This window comes from Ovis canadensis, chromosome 12, assembly GCF_042477335.2.
Source record: "Ovis canadensis isolate MfBH-ARS-UI-01 breed Bighorn chromosome 12, ARS-UI_OviCan_v2, whole genome shotgun sequence".
In the NCBI taxonomy this organism is placed as follows: domain Eukaryota; kingdom Metazoa; phylum Chordata; class Mammalia; order Artiodactyla; family Bovidae; genus Ovis; species Ovis canadensis.
Genome location: NC_091256.1, coordinates 11,883,398 through 11,898,359, shown reverse-complemented (window position 1 = coordinate 11,898,359; position 14,962 = coordinate 11,883,398). Strand labels below are relative to the sequence as shown.

The following is a 14,962-nucleotide window of genomic DNA, read 5'->3' as shown; positions in this document are numbered from 1 at the left end:
GGGTCTCGTGATCTCATGGGTGTTTTCCAGATATGAGATCTTTTAGGATCTCGTTTCACATTCAGAGTTTGCTGCCCTTAGAGGATGACTACAGGAACAAACACTCCCTTCTCTAGACCCTCCTTGCTCCAGACACCTCCATGCCCTCCCCATTCCGTCAATTTCTCCCCAGACACCACTACCAATTTCTATCTGCTGAGGTTGCCTCTTGCCCTCAGTGGTGGGGTGCATTATCCATGAGGGTTGACAGTCTTTTATTACTCAAGTGACCTCCCTGGGAGCCAGGGGACATTCCACCTGAGAGAGGGAAGGGCCTGGAATCTGCCCTGGAGTTGCTGTTCACACTTAGAACCTGGCCCTTCACTCCTCTGTATAAGGAGCTTAGGTTTGGGCCAAGAGTAGACCCTTCCCGAAGGGTCTAGTCTAAAGGCCTAGACACTGCAACAGAGCCTAAAGCCCGTGAATATAGTGCTAGCGCCAGGGGTGCTGAGGGCACTTAAAATCCGGCAGGACCTTCCTGTCCACACGCTCCAGAGGGGCGTCTGCTCCGGCCTGAGCAGCCTGGCACACTCATCCCACGGTGCCCATGGCAGCCCACTTTCCCTTGTTCATCTCCTCCCCAGGCAGGCAGTGTGTTCCCAAGAGGTGACAGGTCTTGAGTTCCCCAGAAGCAGCAAAGAGGGGTGTCACCTAGGAGGGTGCCCAGCACAGAGGAGGGGTGGAGCGGATAGAGCTGGTGGCCTAGATGACAAGCCATGACGCTTCCTTCTCTCACTTGGGGTGCTCAGGGCAAGAATCAGGGCTCAATGCGTCTGCCCTGTGGCTGTTTGAGGCCCACACCTGCCATTCCACTCTAGTTCCAGGGAGCACGGAGCTCCCACTCAGGGCCCAAGTGGAGAACAAAGCAAATAGTGGAAATGATTTCTGGACCTGTTCTTTCTGCCTCTCACAAGTATAACCTTGGAATCCCTGGGGTGAGAAGAGCAGGCACCCTGGCAAGCATCATGGTCAGGGACACAGGGTTGTGGAAGGCGGGGACCAAAGGCTCCTTGATTCCTGCCTGTCGGTGGCTCTGGCCACCTTCTCCTGCAGAACAGGAGAGAAAACAAGGCCAGGACATCCACTTTCTCTCCTTCTCTCTATCTTGGCAGGGTGCTTCTCTCCTTAAGCTGGGTCCCAGGGCTGCAATCCCAGCACCTAAGTCAGACACGCCGCTGTCCTGCCTGCTGTGGGAGCTGAGCTTGCTTTTCTGGCCTGTGTGGTCCCACGGCAGTCTCAGGGTCTCAGGCCCACTCAGGCTGCGGCACTGGGCTGCCTTGGGTTGATCAGGCAGATGGGGAGGCCCAAGCCACTTTCCTCTTTCCCTCAGGTTACCTGGTTCTCTCCCTGTGGACTGACCTCCCAAACCTCCCCCAGCACCGTGAGGGGTGGGTCTCAGCCACAGCCCACAGCCCATAGCCCACAGCAGGGAGAGACAAGGGAGACAAGTGAAATAGCAAGGAGGGGATCCCTGGGCCGAGACACCCCAGATGTGGGCCAGGGTGGGGCAGGAGGCAGAGTCTAGTCATCAGGCCTCTCTGCTGGGGGATCCTCATCAACGGGGGGCGCAGGCTGGCAGCGGAAGTGGTCATTCCAGATCTTAAGGAAGGTCACTCGAAACTTCTGGATGCGGAAGGCGTAGACGATGGGGTTCATGGCCGAGTTGCCATGCGAGAGGAAGATGGCGATGTATATGAGGATCCTGGGCATGCGGCAGGAAGGGCAGAAGAGGGTGACGCAGTTGAGGATGTGCAAGGGCAGCCAGCTAAGGGCGAAGAGGAAGAGGATGAGGGCCAGTGACTTGGCGATCTTCAGCTCCTTCCCGTAGTACTTCTGCGGGTCTCCGGAGGAGGCCGACACCTTCTTGTTGAGCTGCTTGCGGATCAGATAGAAGACCTCCATGTAGATGAGGACCATGAGCAGCAGCGGGGGCAGCACCCACACGAAGAAGTTGAAGTAGACCATGTACTCCATGCTGATGACCTTCTCGAACTGGCACTCAATCACAGGCTCGCCCACGCTGCCGTTGGCCAGCCAGTCCCTCTCAACGGCTCTCAGGTTGTTCCAGCCGAACATGGGCGTCAGGCCCACCACAAAGGAGAGAATCCAGCAGCCAGTGATGGCCACCACAGCCCTTCGAGGAGTCACCACTGTCTTGTACCTGAGGGAGAGGAGGGCAGAGTGTGAGGCCCCCTCCTCGGTTCACCCAACCCCGGGGGTCTCTAAGAGGAGCTCCTTGCTCAGCCAGGGCCCAGTAAGTGGGGAGGTGCATGTCTTTGGCTAGAGGGCAAAGTCTTTGGGATCTAAAATTTAGGCCAGAACTTGTAATGCACTGGCTCATGTCGCCTGCTGAGGGTGGGAAAAATCTAGAAGAAAATAACAGACGAACTCTTTTAGGAGTTTTACTAAAATTACCAAAGTAAAAATTGTTCATATGCACTTGGCACACCCCCACTGGTGACCTCATCATGGCTTCATGACAGTCCCCATGTGGTGGAAAAGCACCATCAGAATGAGGGCCCACTGACTGATGCTCAAGGTAGTCAAGTGTTCTTCCCGAGGCCACGTGGAGGGTGCAGGCTATCCTGTGCTTCCTATCTGACCGCACAGCAAAATGATTAACAAACCACCCCTCCCCTTGGGCCAGCTGACTCACTATCATAAAAAGCTCCCCCACACCTGCCTCCCATGGCTCCGTCCTGTCTCCCCACCCCCATCCCAACCTCCCCTCCTTTTTCAGCCATTGTACAATGCTTGTCTCCTGAAGGGTTCATCTCAAGAACCAGCTCTCCTCCCCCAAACTAATTGGGAATTATTCTCAAGAAAGAGGACTGACGGTCACTGAGGACTGCATGCAGGGGACCCCAGTTCGGGCCTGCATGCCTGGGCGTGGTCATCCGTTTTCTGAGTGCTTTCCATGCCAGGCGTTGGCCCCTGTGCTGGGACTAAGATAAAGAACCCCTTCCTCTACATAGCTCATATTTTGAGTGAAGAAACAGAAAACATAAAAGTAAGAGAGGAATAATGCAGCTACAGGTTGTGATATGTCCTTTGAAGAAAATAAGCCGGACCATGTTGAGGGGCAGAGCCCCCAACCCTCTTCAGGCCGTAACACCCTCTTCAGATATGAAACCATTAGGAGGGCCCCGAGAATGGACGCGGCTGCCCGCCGGCCATGCCCCTCTCTCTGCCGCTGTCCCCAAGGTTGAGGAGATGCAGTCTATAGGGGCTCCCCACTTCCCTTTAAACCAATTCAGCCAGCAGCCGGCATGTCCTTGGCCCACGCACTGGCCTTGGGATGAGTGCCAAAGGCTGGGGCCTGCCTGGCTCTGGGCCAGCAGCTTGCCCAGTTGTTATTTTCCGATGCAGCTTCTGAAATGGATGGATTGGCCTCCTGAGCATGTAAACAGCTCCTGCAGCCCACGGGTGTGAAGGTGGAGGCCTCCTTCTAGCTCCGTTTTCTTCTGTCCTGTGCCTGGAGAATCTGCAGCTTTCTCCTCCATATTTACTTTACTGGAGTGGAAAGGGGAATGATTTGGGGGATGCAAGAAGCTGGACCCACTCCCACCCCGTCTAAAAACTGAGCACTAGAAGGGACCTTGGGAACCTCGTTTCCAATCTCATCATCCCAGTGGGGAAACTGAGGCCCTTAGAACACTCCAACACCACAGCGTGGTAACCCTCCCCTACTCTGTAATCTTGTGTCCCCAGAGCTCTGAGGAGTCTTGAAAGCTGCCCAGATTGCTTGTGCCTATCTGAAGCTGTGGTTTTTCCAGTAGTCATGTATGGATGTGAGAAATAACTTGGACTAGAAAGAAACCTGAGCATCGAAGAATTGATGCTTTTGAACTGTGGTGCTGGAGAAGACTCTTGAGAGTCCCTTGGATTGCAAGGAGATCCAACCAGTCCATCCTAAAGGAGATCAGTATCAGTCCTGGGTGCTCATTGGAAGGACTGATGTTGAAGCTGAAACTCCAATGCTTTGTGGCCACCTGATGGGAAGAAGTGACCGATTTGAAAAGACCCTGATGCTGGGAAAGATTGAAGGTGGGAGGGGAAGGGGACAACAGAGGATGAGATAGCTGGATGGCATCACAGACTCAATGGATATGAGTTTGAGCAAGCTCTGGGAGTTGGTGATGGACAGGGTAGGCCTGGCGTGCTGCAGTTCATGGGGTCACAAGGAGTCGGACACGACTGAGCGACCGAACTGAACTGAATCCTTGCATTCTTGCTATAACTAAAGCCCATTTCCGCCTCTTGAATCCCCAGCAGAATAGCAAGCCTGGTGCATACTTTGGAGTCATAGATCCATATCTGAGCCCCAGGTCTGCAACCTACTTGGTCAATTCTTCCTCTGTAAAATGAGATTATGGGACCTACTTGAGATGAGTTAATATATGTGAAGTAGTCTGTAAGCACCCCACCAACATTCCTGTGCCTGAGCTCCTACCCCTCCAAAGCTCCTGAAAACACACACACACCTGGGAAACCCTGCTATCTTTAGATGTTCAGCACACGTAGCCCAACGTGTCTGCAATCATCTGGCTCAGGATTTGTTTCCGATGAGCTCCAACTGCTTTCCCACGCACCCCATGGTGAAAGAAGTTCTGGGAGAGTCTACGGGGTGTGACTAAAGGAGTGAAGATCATTCTACAAAAGAGAAAGGCACTCGGTCACGGCTGTCACAAGCAGGCGGCAGGGAGCTGGGGTGCGCCTCAGCAGGGCCAAACGGGGCTGCAGCTGCAGCAGGAAGGATGGAGGCGGGCATCCCGTCACAGCTATCACCCCTGTGTTCACAGCATGTGTATTACTTATAAAGCGCTTTCACATTCACGTCTCGGTAATCCACACGACCACTCTGCAGGCTGACTATGGGTTGTTTACTTGTGGATGATAAGCAGATTCAGAATATCCCTTTCTGACAAGCTTTAAAATGCCTGTCCACAGGCGGTACTACCTGGAGAAAGAAGGGTAGACACGGTGAGCTCTGGTATTGCCACCCAGCCTGAGGACTGGAGGAGGGGGTGCCTAGCCCAGGACTCACATCTGGGCAATGATGACCCACCAAGAGAGGAGATGAATTCTGACAGTGTCCCAGCTGGGAGACAAGGAGAAGGCAGCTTCTGGCTAAAGAGGTGCCCCCCTTTCCTCCTCCCCACACCCTTCTCAACTGCCTGGAGCCCTGGGGTTAAAGCTTTCCTGGGGCTCCTCCAGGACCAGGTCCCAGCAGACCCTGCAGCCTAGGGTATCAGTTTGCATCTGTTTTTCTTGCTATTTTTTCCATAGTGGGAAAGGGTTAGACTCAGAACTTTGGTGGGGTAGGGGCAGGCATTCACAGGAAGGGCTACCTCCCAGGGCTGGGAGAAGAACTCACCTCTCCTTACATGCGGGAAAGAACGGCAGAGGCTGCAAGTTCTGGGGTGCACGTAGGGTGGGGCATGTTCAACAGGACAAGTGCTTGTCCCCGCCAAGTCACGGTCTAAGGCCTCATCACCCCTGGGGCTGTGCTGAGACCTAGTCAGAGAGATGACTGCCCCAGACAATGGGGAAGCAATAGCATCGAGGCACTGAAACACCACGTGGGGCCCCACCGCGGGCGAGCGGGGTGGGCAGCCGTTCGAAGACATCACTGAAGGAACCAGGGAGAGCCCTGCCCACCCCTGTAGCCTAGTGAGGCCAAGACACCGGGCAGGGCAGTCAGAGCTGTGGTCTGGGGTGGCCCCCTGGGCTGGGCTGGTCACATGAAAGATTTCAAGGTTTTGTTCTTGTGCAGGGAAAGCCGTTCGTTGTAAGCAAAGAAAGAATATAATCCAGTTTCTGTTTTTAAAAGATGCCTCGGGCTGTGGTGTGGAGTGTGCTGTGTGCAGCGGGGAAAGCAAGAACACCACAGGGAGCCTACTTCAGCTGTCCAGGCAAGAGGCAGGGCTTCCCTATTCCCTGGCAGCTCAGTGGTAAAGAGGTCACCTGCCAATGTAGGAGGCATGAGAGACGTGCTTTGATCCCTGGGTCAGGAAGATCCCCTGGAGGGCATGGAACCCACTGCAGTACCCTTGCCTGGAGAATCCCACGGACAGAGGAGCCTGGTGGGCTCCAGTCTATGGGGTCACAAAGAGTCAGACATGACTGAAGTGACGTACACGCATGAAGGCAAGAGGCGAGGTGGTGACCTCGGGTAGGTGATGGTGGGGGTGAGGAGGAGCTCCCAGCTGTCAGAGGTGTTGGGAGCAGAGCCCGCAGGACCTGCTGCTGAGTTTGGATGTCCAGGTGAGAGAGAGCACCATCAGGCTGAGGCTCAGTTTCTGATCCCAACCACTGAGGGGACAGAGGCACCCTGCCTTCAGCCTGACCCCTCTCTCACCAGGGGCCCTTCTCCTCTCCCAACAACACAACATGAATAAATACACACAAAAATGGACACATGAATCCATATATCCATTTATTCAATCTTTATGGTTTATGCAATGGAAACCACATTTTATTCAGCGATAAATAAAAATGATTCATTTGACCATTCATGATTGATTGAGGACGAGGGCCTCTTCTGAGCGGTATGAGCGAGTGCCACCAGGCCACCGGCCAGGCTCTAACACACACGCAGCAGCCCTGCTCCCAACACACAGTGAGACCAGCAGAGGCTTCCCCAGCCAGAACCAGCCTCCCCAGAGTCTCCCAGAGCAGAGGCATTTCCATCTCAAGCTAAATTCCAGCAGGAGCTATGAGCATGCCTGAGCTCTGCATTGGCCCTTTGCATTATGAATAAGCCCTCTTCATGGGTTGGAGACCCGACTGCAGAGAGGGCTGGCCTCTGTCTGCCTACAGCGTCGTAGGACAGCTCTTCAGGTACACTGCTGTGGGCTAATTTTTAGGCGGATTATGAGATCATGAACAGTAAGCTCCTTAGAACAGGAAAAGCTCAGAACGCCACCAGGTGATAAAGAGACCGGGGGACCTAGGCAGGAAAGATGCGCTGGACAAAGAAAAGAGAAGGGAGGGAAACAGATCCTCAGAAACTCTTTGGTGGACAAAGAACTGGCCACCAGAGCCAGGTCCTCAGAGAAGCTGCTCCATCCCTGCACAGACAAGACTGGGAGTGCTGGTCCTCAAGCTGGGCACCCTACCCGCCCCCCCCCCCCCCCCCCCCCCCCCCCCGCCAACCCTGTCCTGTTCTGAGTCACAGGGGATGGGGTCTAACTCCTGCAGCCTGCATCTCCCAAGGCCCTGGGTCACTGGGTTCATCGAAGGCGTTGGACTGCTGGAGGAAGGAGACAGAAGGATGTTTCCACCCACCTCTCTGTCACAGGCGGGTCTCAGGCAGTGGTTAAATCTCTTCCTTGGCTCCACCTCCCACTAGCAGGCCCACTGGTTCCAGCTTCCACTCACTGTCCACAGCCCCTGGGTTTTGGGACCACCTGCTTCTTTTGCCCTTCAGCCTAGGGGTAGCTTCTTGTTGTTGCTAATGTCTGAGTTACCTCACTATCCCCTCTTTGACTTTTCAGATGCTTCATGACCTATGTTACCAGTTCCTAATGTGGGCATTAAAAGCCCTCAGTTGTAAACACCTAATAATTTCTGTGTTCCGGGTTAGATCCCAGTGGTTCAGGGGTGAAGCTGGAGCAGGAACAATTGAATTATCACAAAGAACTCCCTGCTAGAGAGACGAAAGACCTGGCCAGACTTTTAATAAATGTGTGTTAACTCAAAAGAAGAGAGATAATCCAAGGAATGAGTGTGGAAAAGGCTACACATGGTTCTGTTTGGAGGCAGGGGTGATGAAGTATCCTGTGAACTGCTGAGACCGGGGCAGGGTCTGCAGGCCACCGCCACCTTCCTCTCACCAAGGCCCTGGGCATGCAGACTGAGCAGGGACTGGAGGGGTCCACACCTTTCTGCAACAGGCAGTTTGGACAGTCTGAGGCTGAATCCTCCATCTTCCCTTCCCTTTCTTGCCGTCTGAGAAGGAGTGATATTCCGCAGCTCGGGTTACCTCTTTCCTTGCCTCCCTTCTTATCACAGATCTCAGCTACTTATAAATGGAAACTTGGATCTCAAGATCAGGGACGTAAGACTTTCAGACTATTAAACTACTTCCTGCAGAGAAACTCTCCCTTTCAGAGGAAACAGGAAACCATATACAATCAAAAGCACACTCCAGGGACAAAATATTTAATAGTAACATTCCCCACAGGAGTCTGGATCAGAAGCCCCGGGGAAGGACCAGGATGTCTGGGTCCTAATTATCTTGCCTTGAATATTGCTTGCTTTAGGCCCTGTGGCATTACCCACCACCTCTGAATGTCAGTGTCACCAATCCCCAAAAGGGGGATCCATCTGACACCCTCAGGGCAACTTTGCAGAGCTACAGACAGTGGGGGAGACACGAAACTCCTTGAAAGAACAAAGCTGGAGAAATTAATTATGCTAGCAGTGTAATGGACCTTGGAAATAACTCCTGGTCATGTTCTGAGGACAAACAATTCAACAGACTGGTAGGAAAAACAATCATATCTATGTATGTGACCCAGTAACATCCTCTATTCTGAAACAACTTCCCCCACCCTCTCTGCTTCAGATTCAGAGCTTCCTTGAATCTGGGAATGAGTGGAAGATATATGCTAGTCTCTGCCCCAAGGGAACTCCCCTTCTGACAGGGGAGGTATAGCTCCTGCGTCTCTGATGGAAGAGCAGTCCAGGCTGAATAAAACCTATAAGGCCAAAGTTCCTGGCCTCAACCCCAGACTCAAAAGTAGTCCAGGTAACTGACATCACAAGCGCCTCTAGAGGCCTATGAGCCTATGACAAAGCCCCTTTCCTCTCTGGCTGTGTCCTCTCATCCTTACAAAGAGGGGTTGGGATTTGTTCAGAGCATCTGATGCGGAGGACGCTGCAGGGGGTGGGATGTAGGCAGGAAGGTTCGCAGATTCAGGGTGGGCATGCGCTCAAAGTGTGAAAGTGAAAATGTTAGTCACTAAGTCGTATCCTGCTCTTTGCAATCCTAGGAACTGTAGCCCACGAGGCTCCTCTCCATGGGATTCTCCAGGCAAGAATACTGGAGTGGGTTGCCATTCTCTTCTCCACGGGAATCTTCCTGACCCAGGGATTGAACCTGGTTCTCCTGCAGTGCAGGCAGATTCTCTACTGTCTGAGCCCCCAGGGAAGCCCCAACCTTGCCTACATCCCCAACCCTTTCCCGCAGCCCCGGGCATATCAGAACGTCCCCACGCAGGCAACAGGAGACCGGGGACGGTGCTCTGACACAGTCCCCTGGGTGACTTTGAGATGCCGTCACTTCCTCCCCAGCCCAGCACTCTGACTCCTGAGGCCAGTGAAGCCCCACATCCCAGGAGCAGGGTGGTCTTCAGGGAGGAGAGTGTCTCACCTGAACTGCAGACTCAGGAGAACAGGATCCAGACCTCAGCATTCCTGGCCATTTCCTGCCCTCAGATTTGATTGTCTCCAATTCTTGGGATGAGGCCAGGATGGTGAAAACATCAGGGCCAGATAACCCCACCTGCTGTGGGAGACTTTCTGACTCATTTGGTGGCATGGAAAAAAAAAATCCTGTCTGCATATAGATTTAATGACCTATGAGTGGTTGGCACGGTGAGGCCTTCCTGGTTTGACCACAGTGGTAAAGGGTGTCAAATTCTTTTCCAACAGAGTGGAAAGACCTGATGTTATAGGAAAACAGAGCTGAGTTCTGGTCCAGGCTTTGCAGGAGGGAGTGAGCTTGGTGAAACTCTTCTCCAGTGAATGAAGAATGCTATGGAGTCAGATCTGAGTTTAAGCTTTGGCTCTACCAGTTAATAATCTGTAGCCTTGGCCAAGCAACAATTCCTTGAGCCTTGCTTTGTCCTCAGCACACTGGCATGAGGGGACCTACTTGGCAAGATCACTGTGACCACAAGGCCCCTCTGTGAATAGTAGCAACTGGTGCCTCCTGTTACCACCACCCCTCTCCCAAGGACACCCCTGGCTCTACCAGAAAACACAGTCAGCTCCTGAAGAGAAACAAAACAGGTTGCAGCAACTCAGAGAAACAAAAAGTTACTTGTTTCACTTCAGCTCCCCTCCTGAATTCAGCCTTGGCACAGCACTAGTCTGTGTCCCCTGATCTGACTAGTGTCTGATTCTTTGGGTGGGGGGCGGACGTGGGCGGACGTGCACGGGGAGCTTGCTGAGCCCAGCACTGCACCCCACACGGGGCCCTGGAGAAACCTTAATTCCTGGCTAAGTCCAGGAAAGCTCTTGTGAGTAGCAGCCAGTGCAGAAAGTGGAGATGGGGGGACAGTCTTGGGGGGCTCCAGTGCTGTCTCCCACCCCTCTCTGCTCATCTTCTAGTCTGTTGGGAACTGTAGAGTACTCAACATCCGCCCGAAGGCCTGTTTCCCTCAAAGGGCCATGACCCACCCTGGGCAGAGAGACAGTGAGCAGAGTCCAGAGCAGCCCGAAGGCGGTAGCCCACTGAGGCCAGAAAGTGGATCAGAGCATGGAGTCACAGGGGCACCCCCAGCCCTCCCCTGGCCTGGGGCAGGGGGCGCTCGCCCTGCGGAGGTCACTGCTCTTGAGGACTCGGGTCCTTACTCTGCTTTAGCCACCTGGGCCTCATTGGTGTTGTTTAGTCATTAAGTCACGTCCAGCTCTTTTGCGGCCCCATGGACTGTAGCCCACTAGGATCCTCTGTTCATGGGACTTCCTGGGCAAAAATGCTGGAGTGGGTGGCCATTTCCTTCTCCAGAGGATCTTGCCGACCCAGGGATTGAACCCAAGTCTCCTGCAGTGCAGGTGATTCTTTACCAGTGAACCACCAGGAAAGCTGCTTGGGCTTTCAGGGTTCCCTAAAGTCACAGCATCAGCCCTCTACTCTAGGAAAGACGCAACAGACGTGGGAGAGGGGCAGGAGAACAGGAAGACCCCTCCTCTGTGGAAATCTCTTCAAAGAGAAGGCCCATCTCACCCGCAGGCCTCTATTCCATAGCTTGTACTTTTATACCAGAAAGTCCTACCCAGGATCTAACTTCAGTCCCTCCTGCTGTATCCCAACCCAAGGAAGTACTGCTCTCAGGACCTGGAAGAAGCTGCAGTCATATTTTCCCAAGCCCTGCCCTTGCTCCCACCTCACGTTCAGGTTGGTGGAAATGTGGGGCCCAATTAGAGCAGTAAGAACTCCAGCACCTAGCAGCTTCCCATTGTCCCTCCTTTGTGCCTCTCAGGCTTCCTTTGTCTTGAGCCCCACCCAGGCCTACTCACTGATCCCTGCAGTGTGCAGCGCATTCACACGAAGCTGCAGGCCAGGCCCCATCCCCGAGCCAGTGCAGCCACCCAGGCAGGAGCACACAGAAAAGTTCAGCAACGGCGTCAGCCCTGAGCCCTGCCCCATGCTGCCTTTCCGACTTCTTGGATTTGAGGCTTTTCTCCTCTTTCCTGTAGCACCTCCAGAAATGGGCTGGGGAGAAGGAGGGTCCTGATGCAGTGAGAGAAGGGGAAGCACCCAGCATTGCCCAGGTAGGCGCAGGCCAAGCATAGAGTCCCCTTCCCAGGCCTTCTCACAGTTGACTCACCTGGATCAAGGTGGAGGTAGATACCCTCCTCTTCCCCAGGCGGGGCAATCACTAAAACTATGCTTTCCTCCCTAAGCATATAACTGCAAGTTCCCCAGTGACGGGAGTCAGGTCTGGTTCAGTGTTGTATTCCTAGCACCTGCCATGGTACAGGTACTCAGTGGGCACACAATAATATTTTTAGAAAGGAAAACAGAGTCACATAGAATGCTCAATTAAAACCAGAGAAGTCAGAAAAAGAGAAGGTGGGAGCGAAACAACAGATGCAATGAATAGAAAACAGTGCTAACGTGGAAGATGGCCAGTGATACCACCGACCATTTTAAATGGGAATAAAGCAAGAAGAAGAGGAAGAGGAAGCTGCTCTGAGGCTTTCTGCTTCTTGCCACAACATCCCTTCTGGAAGAAGAACAGAACATGCACCAGCCCACCAGCTGAGGAACCTCCCATAGACTCCTTGAGATTTCCAGTCCTACGTTTCTGCGCCAGTTAGTTACCCAGCCCACTTCCCATTCTAAGTCACCCAGCTTAATACATTAAGCTACTTAATTAGGTGATTCTAGCCTATTTAGAGTCTAACTACACTTCCTCCTGCTGCAGGACTAGACTTTCTTCTCACAGCTGCTCCTGGGTGGAAGCAGGGGACAGTCTGTTCTCAGCAAGCTGGCCTACATCCCCGTGACTTGCATCAGGATAATGGAGCAGCGTGGAGCCACTGGCAGCATCCCAGAGCAGGGACCTGGTGAGGCAGCTTCTCGGAGCCTTGATCAATGACCTCATTTTCAGTCACTTTTGCCACTTCTGCAAAGCCTAATAAATCACATCTGCCACAACCCTGGATGAGGGAATCTCACATTATGATGTATGCGGGAGAGGAGGAAGCTTATTAAAAATCAAAGCCTTTTTTCCCATCTACCATTCACAAAAACTTCAAAGTGCTGGGCTCAGAGCCGCAAAAAGAAAAGGCAGATTGTGGGCAATAATGGACCCCGGGGACTCAACCAGGCAAGAATTCGGTAGGAAAGGCATACCAGGCACGTGGTGGGAACACCAAAGTGGCTTTCCTCTCCCAGCTGATATTAATACCAACAATCTGGGCCATTTGGAAGATCCAACTCAAGCGCCCCACAAAAGGATCTGACCACCCCCCTCTCCTGGGGAAGCCGGTACCACTATCTGCAATAGAGTCACACCAGTTGGCCAGGAAAGCAAGAAGCTCAAGATGACAAAGCGCTGGCAGGCATGTGACAGGCATCAGAGGGCCTGGGTTCGAATCAGACTCAAACTTGCTGTGTTAGCAGATTGCATCACCTCTCAGAATCTTAGCGAGGCAGATATCAAACGGAGCTGATAGCTGCCTCACCCACCTTCCAGTGTTTCCATAGTAACCACTTGGCACCGAGCCTTCGTGCAGTCTCTCCTTTCTCTTTTCACAGTCTTCCTGGGAAGAAGGCAGCGTCTCCACAGATGAGACTGGGTAACTCTCTCAGAGTCATACAGCTGGTGGTCAGAACTGGGATTGCACCTCAGGTCAGCTCCCTCCAAGACCAGGGTTTGGTGTCTCACACAGTCATAGCCCCGTGAGGCAGGGCAGACCCTGAGAGCAGGGACTGTAGCCTTACGTCCCCAGTGTCCCTCACTGTCCAAGCTTCTCAGACTTCAGTGTGTGTCGAAGGAGCAAGGCCAATGGCATTCAGCTGAATGGTTGGCACAAAAGTAACCCTTTCCACCCTTGTTTGCGCAAAAGCCTGTCTGAGCAGCCCAGGAAAAAGAAAGGCATTGTCTTGGATCCTGTAGGAAATAGGAACTCAAATCCATGCCAAGTCCCCTGCAAACCACCTGCGTGACTTGCTTCTCTTTATGGAGAGCCACCTCCACCATATGGAGGGAGCAAAGGCAGGGAGCCAGAACGGGAGAAGGGCAAGAGGTTTCCACCTCAGCGAAATGACAGTGGGGTGGAACCTTTCTTCTCACAAAGCACCTCCAACCAAGGATCCTCCCTGTTGCACACATTATCTTGCCTGACAGAAATGACAGCTTTTGTTGTTGACATTTCACAGTTAGGGAAACTGAGGCCTAAGAGGGTTCAGCCATGCAAGGCTGGTATAAACATCATTTTGACAAATAAAGACTTAACCAGGTTCCTCTGACTGTGGCCCAGTGCTCTTTGCAGGCTGCCTGCTACCAGCGGGTGGCAGAGAAAGTTTCCCAGAATCTCTCGTAACACTAAGCCCTAGGACCAAGCCCAGCGTCTGCTGGGCTGCCTCTTTAGCCCATCTCCTCCATTCTCACTTCCACAGACCTCACTGGACTATTTCTGCTGTCATGAGGCTAGCAACACCTCCTGATTTAGCTTCCTTGCACTTGTGATTGAAGGAGCTGTGCAGATGAGCACACGCAGGCTCTGGGACCTGAGAGAAAGCGGGCAGGGCCTAAAGGAAACCAGGCGGTGGGTCAGGCCGGGCCTGTACCCGCTGCTATCAGCCCCTGTCCCGGAAGTCTCAGCCCTCTCAGCCGGTTTCTCTTATCTGAAAAATCTTGTGTGTTCTAGCTCCGTCTCCGCCTAGAAGCTCTCTGAGGACAGGGACTGCGGTTCCCCTGGAAATCCCTGGGGACAGTGGCCGGGTGATGGGTGTATCACAAACAGCATTCACTTTGGCGTCTGGCAGGCAGGTGTTCAAGCTCCACTTTTGCTAATTACTAGTTGGATAGCAATTTTCAAGTTCTTTTACCTGCTTGGTTCTCTGTTTCTTTATTTGTAGAAATGATGTTTATACCAGCCTTGCACAGGTAAATAAAATTAAATATGCTGCCAAAGAAGTCCCTCAATGCTGCTCCTGACATTGAGGAGACACTTAGCACGCAGCTGCCTCCCCTCCCCTCGAGACCACACGCCTCCTTCCTCAGGACCCTTTGTCAGACAGGCTCGGGGCTCACGGAGGAGCTTCAGGCAGAGGGAGGAGCCCCGGGCACTGTACCCAGAGCAGTGACAGAGCGCCACCTCACACTCAGCGCGCCTCCCAGCCTGCCACACCACCTCCCCAAGCTAAACACGGGAAGCTTGTGAAGGAGCCCTCAAGACACAGTGGTGCAGGCGTGTGCTAACTGTCCACCCCGTTTGCAACAGAGACAGACACACACACATACACACACCCATGCTGCTATCCATCGATTCTCCTCCCTTCCATGAGACAGCAGGAAAGGGGAAGAACAAGCCCTGTGGTACCAGAGAAAGATGGTGGGTTTACATTATTTTCACATGTAATCCTCTCAACAGGTCAGTAAGGTAGATATCCTTATGTTCATTTTTCAGATGTAGGAACTGAGGCTCAGAGAGTTCTGCCAAGATCCCAGAACAAGTG

At 53.1% G+C, this 14,962-nt stretch overlaps 1 protein-coding gene across 1 annotated transcript in view; it reads right to left on the bottom strand.

Annotated features, from left to right (window-relative positions):
• Positions 1–237: 237 nt before the first annotated feature.
• The window catches only part of ADORA1 (adenosine A1 receptor), a 142,514-nt gene continuing 127,789 nt past the window's right edge, over positions 238–14,962 (bottom strand). Inside the window, exon 4 of the mRNA XM_069545133.1 lies at positions 238–2,200. Within this exon, the coding sequence (XP_069401234.1) occupies positions 1,561–2,200 (640 nt within the window). The 3' untranslated portion in view covers positions 238–1,560. The remainder of the gene's footprint in view (positions 2,201–14,962) is intronic.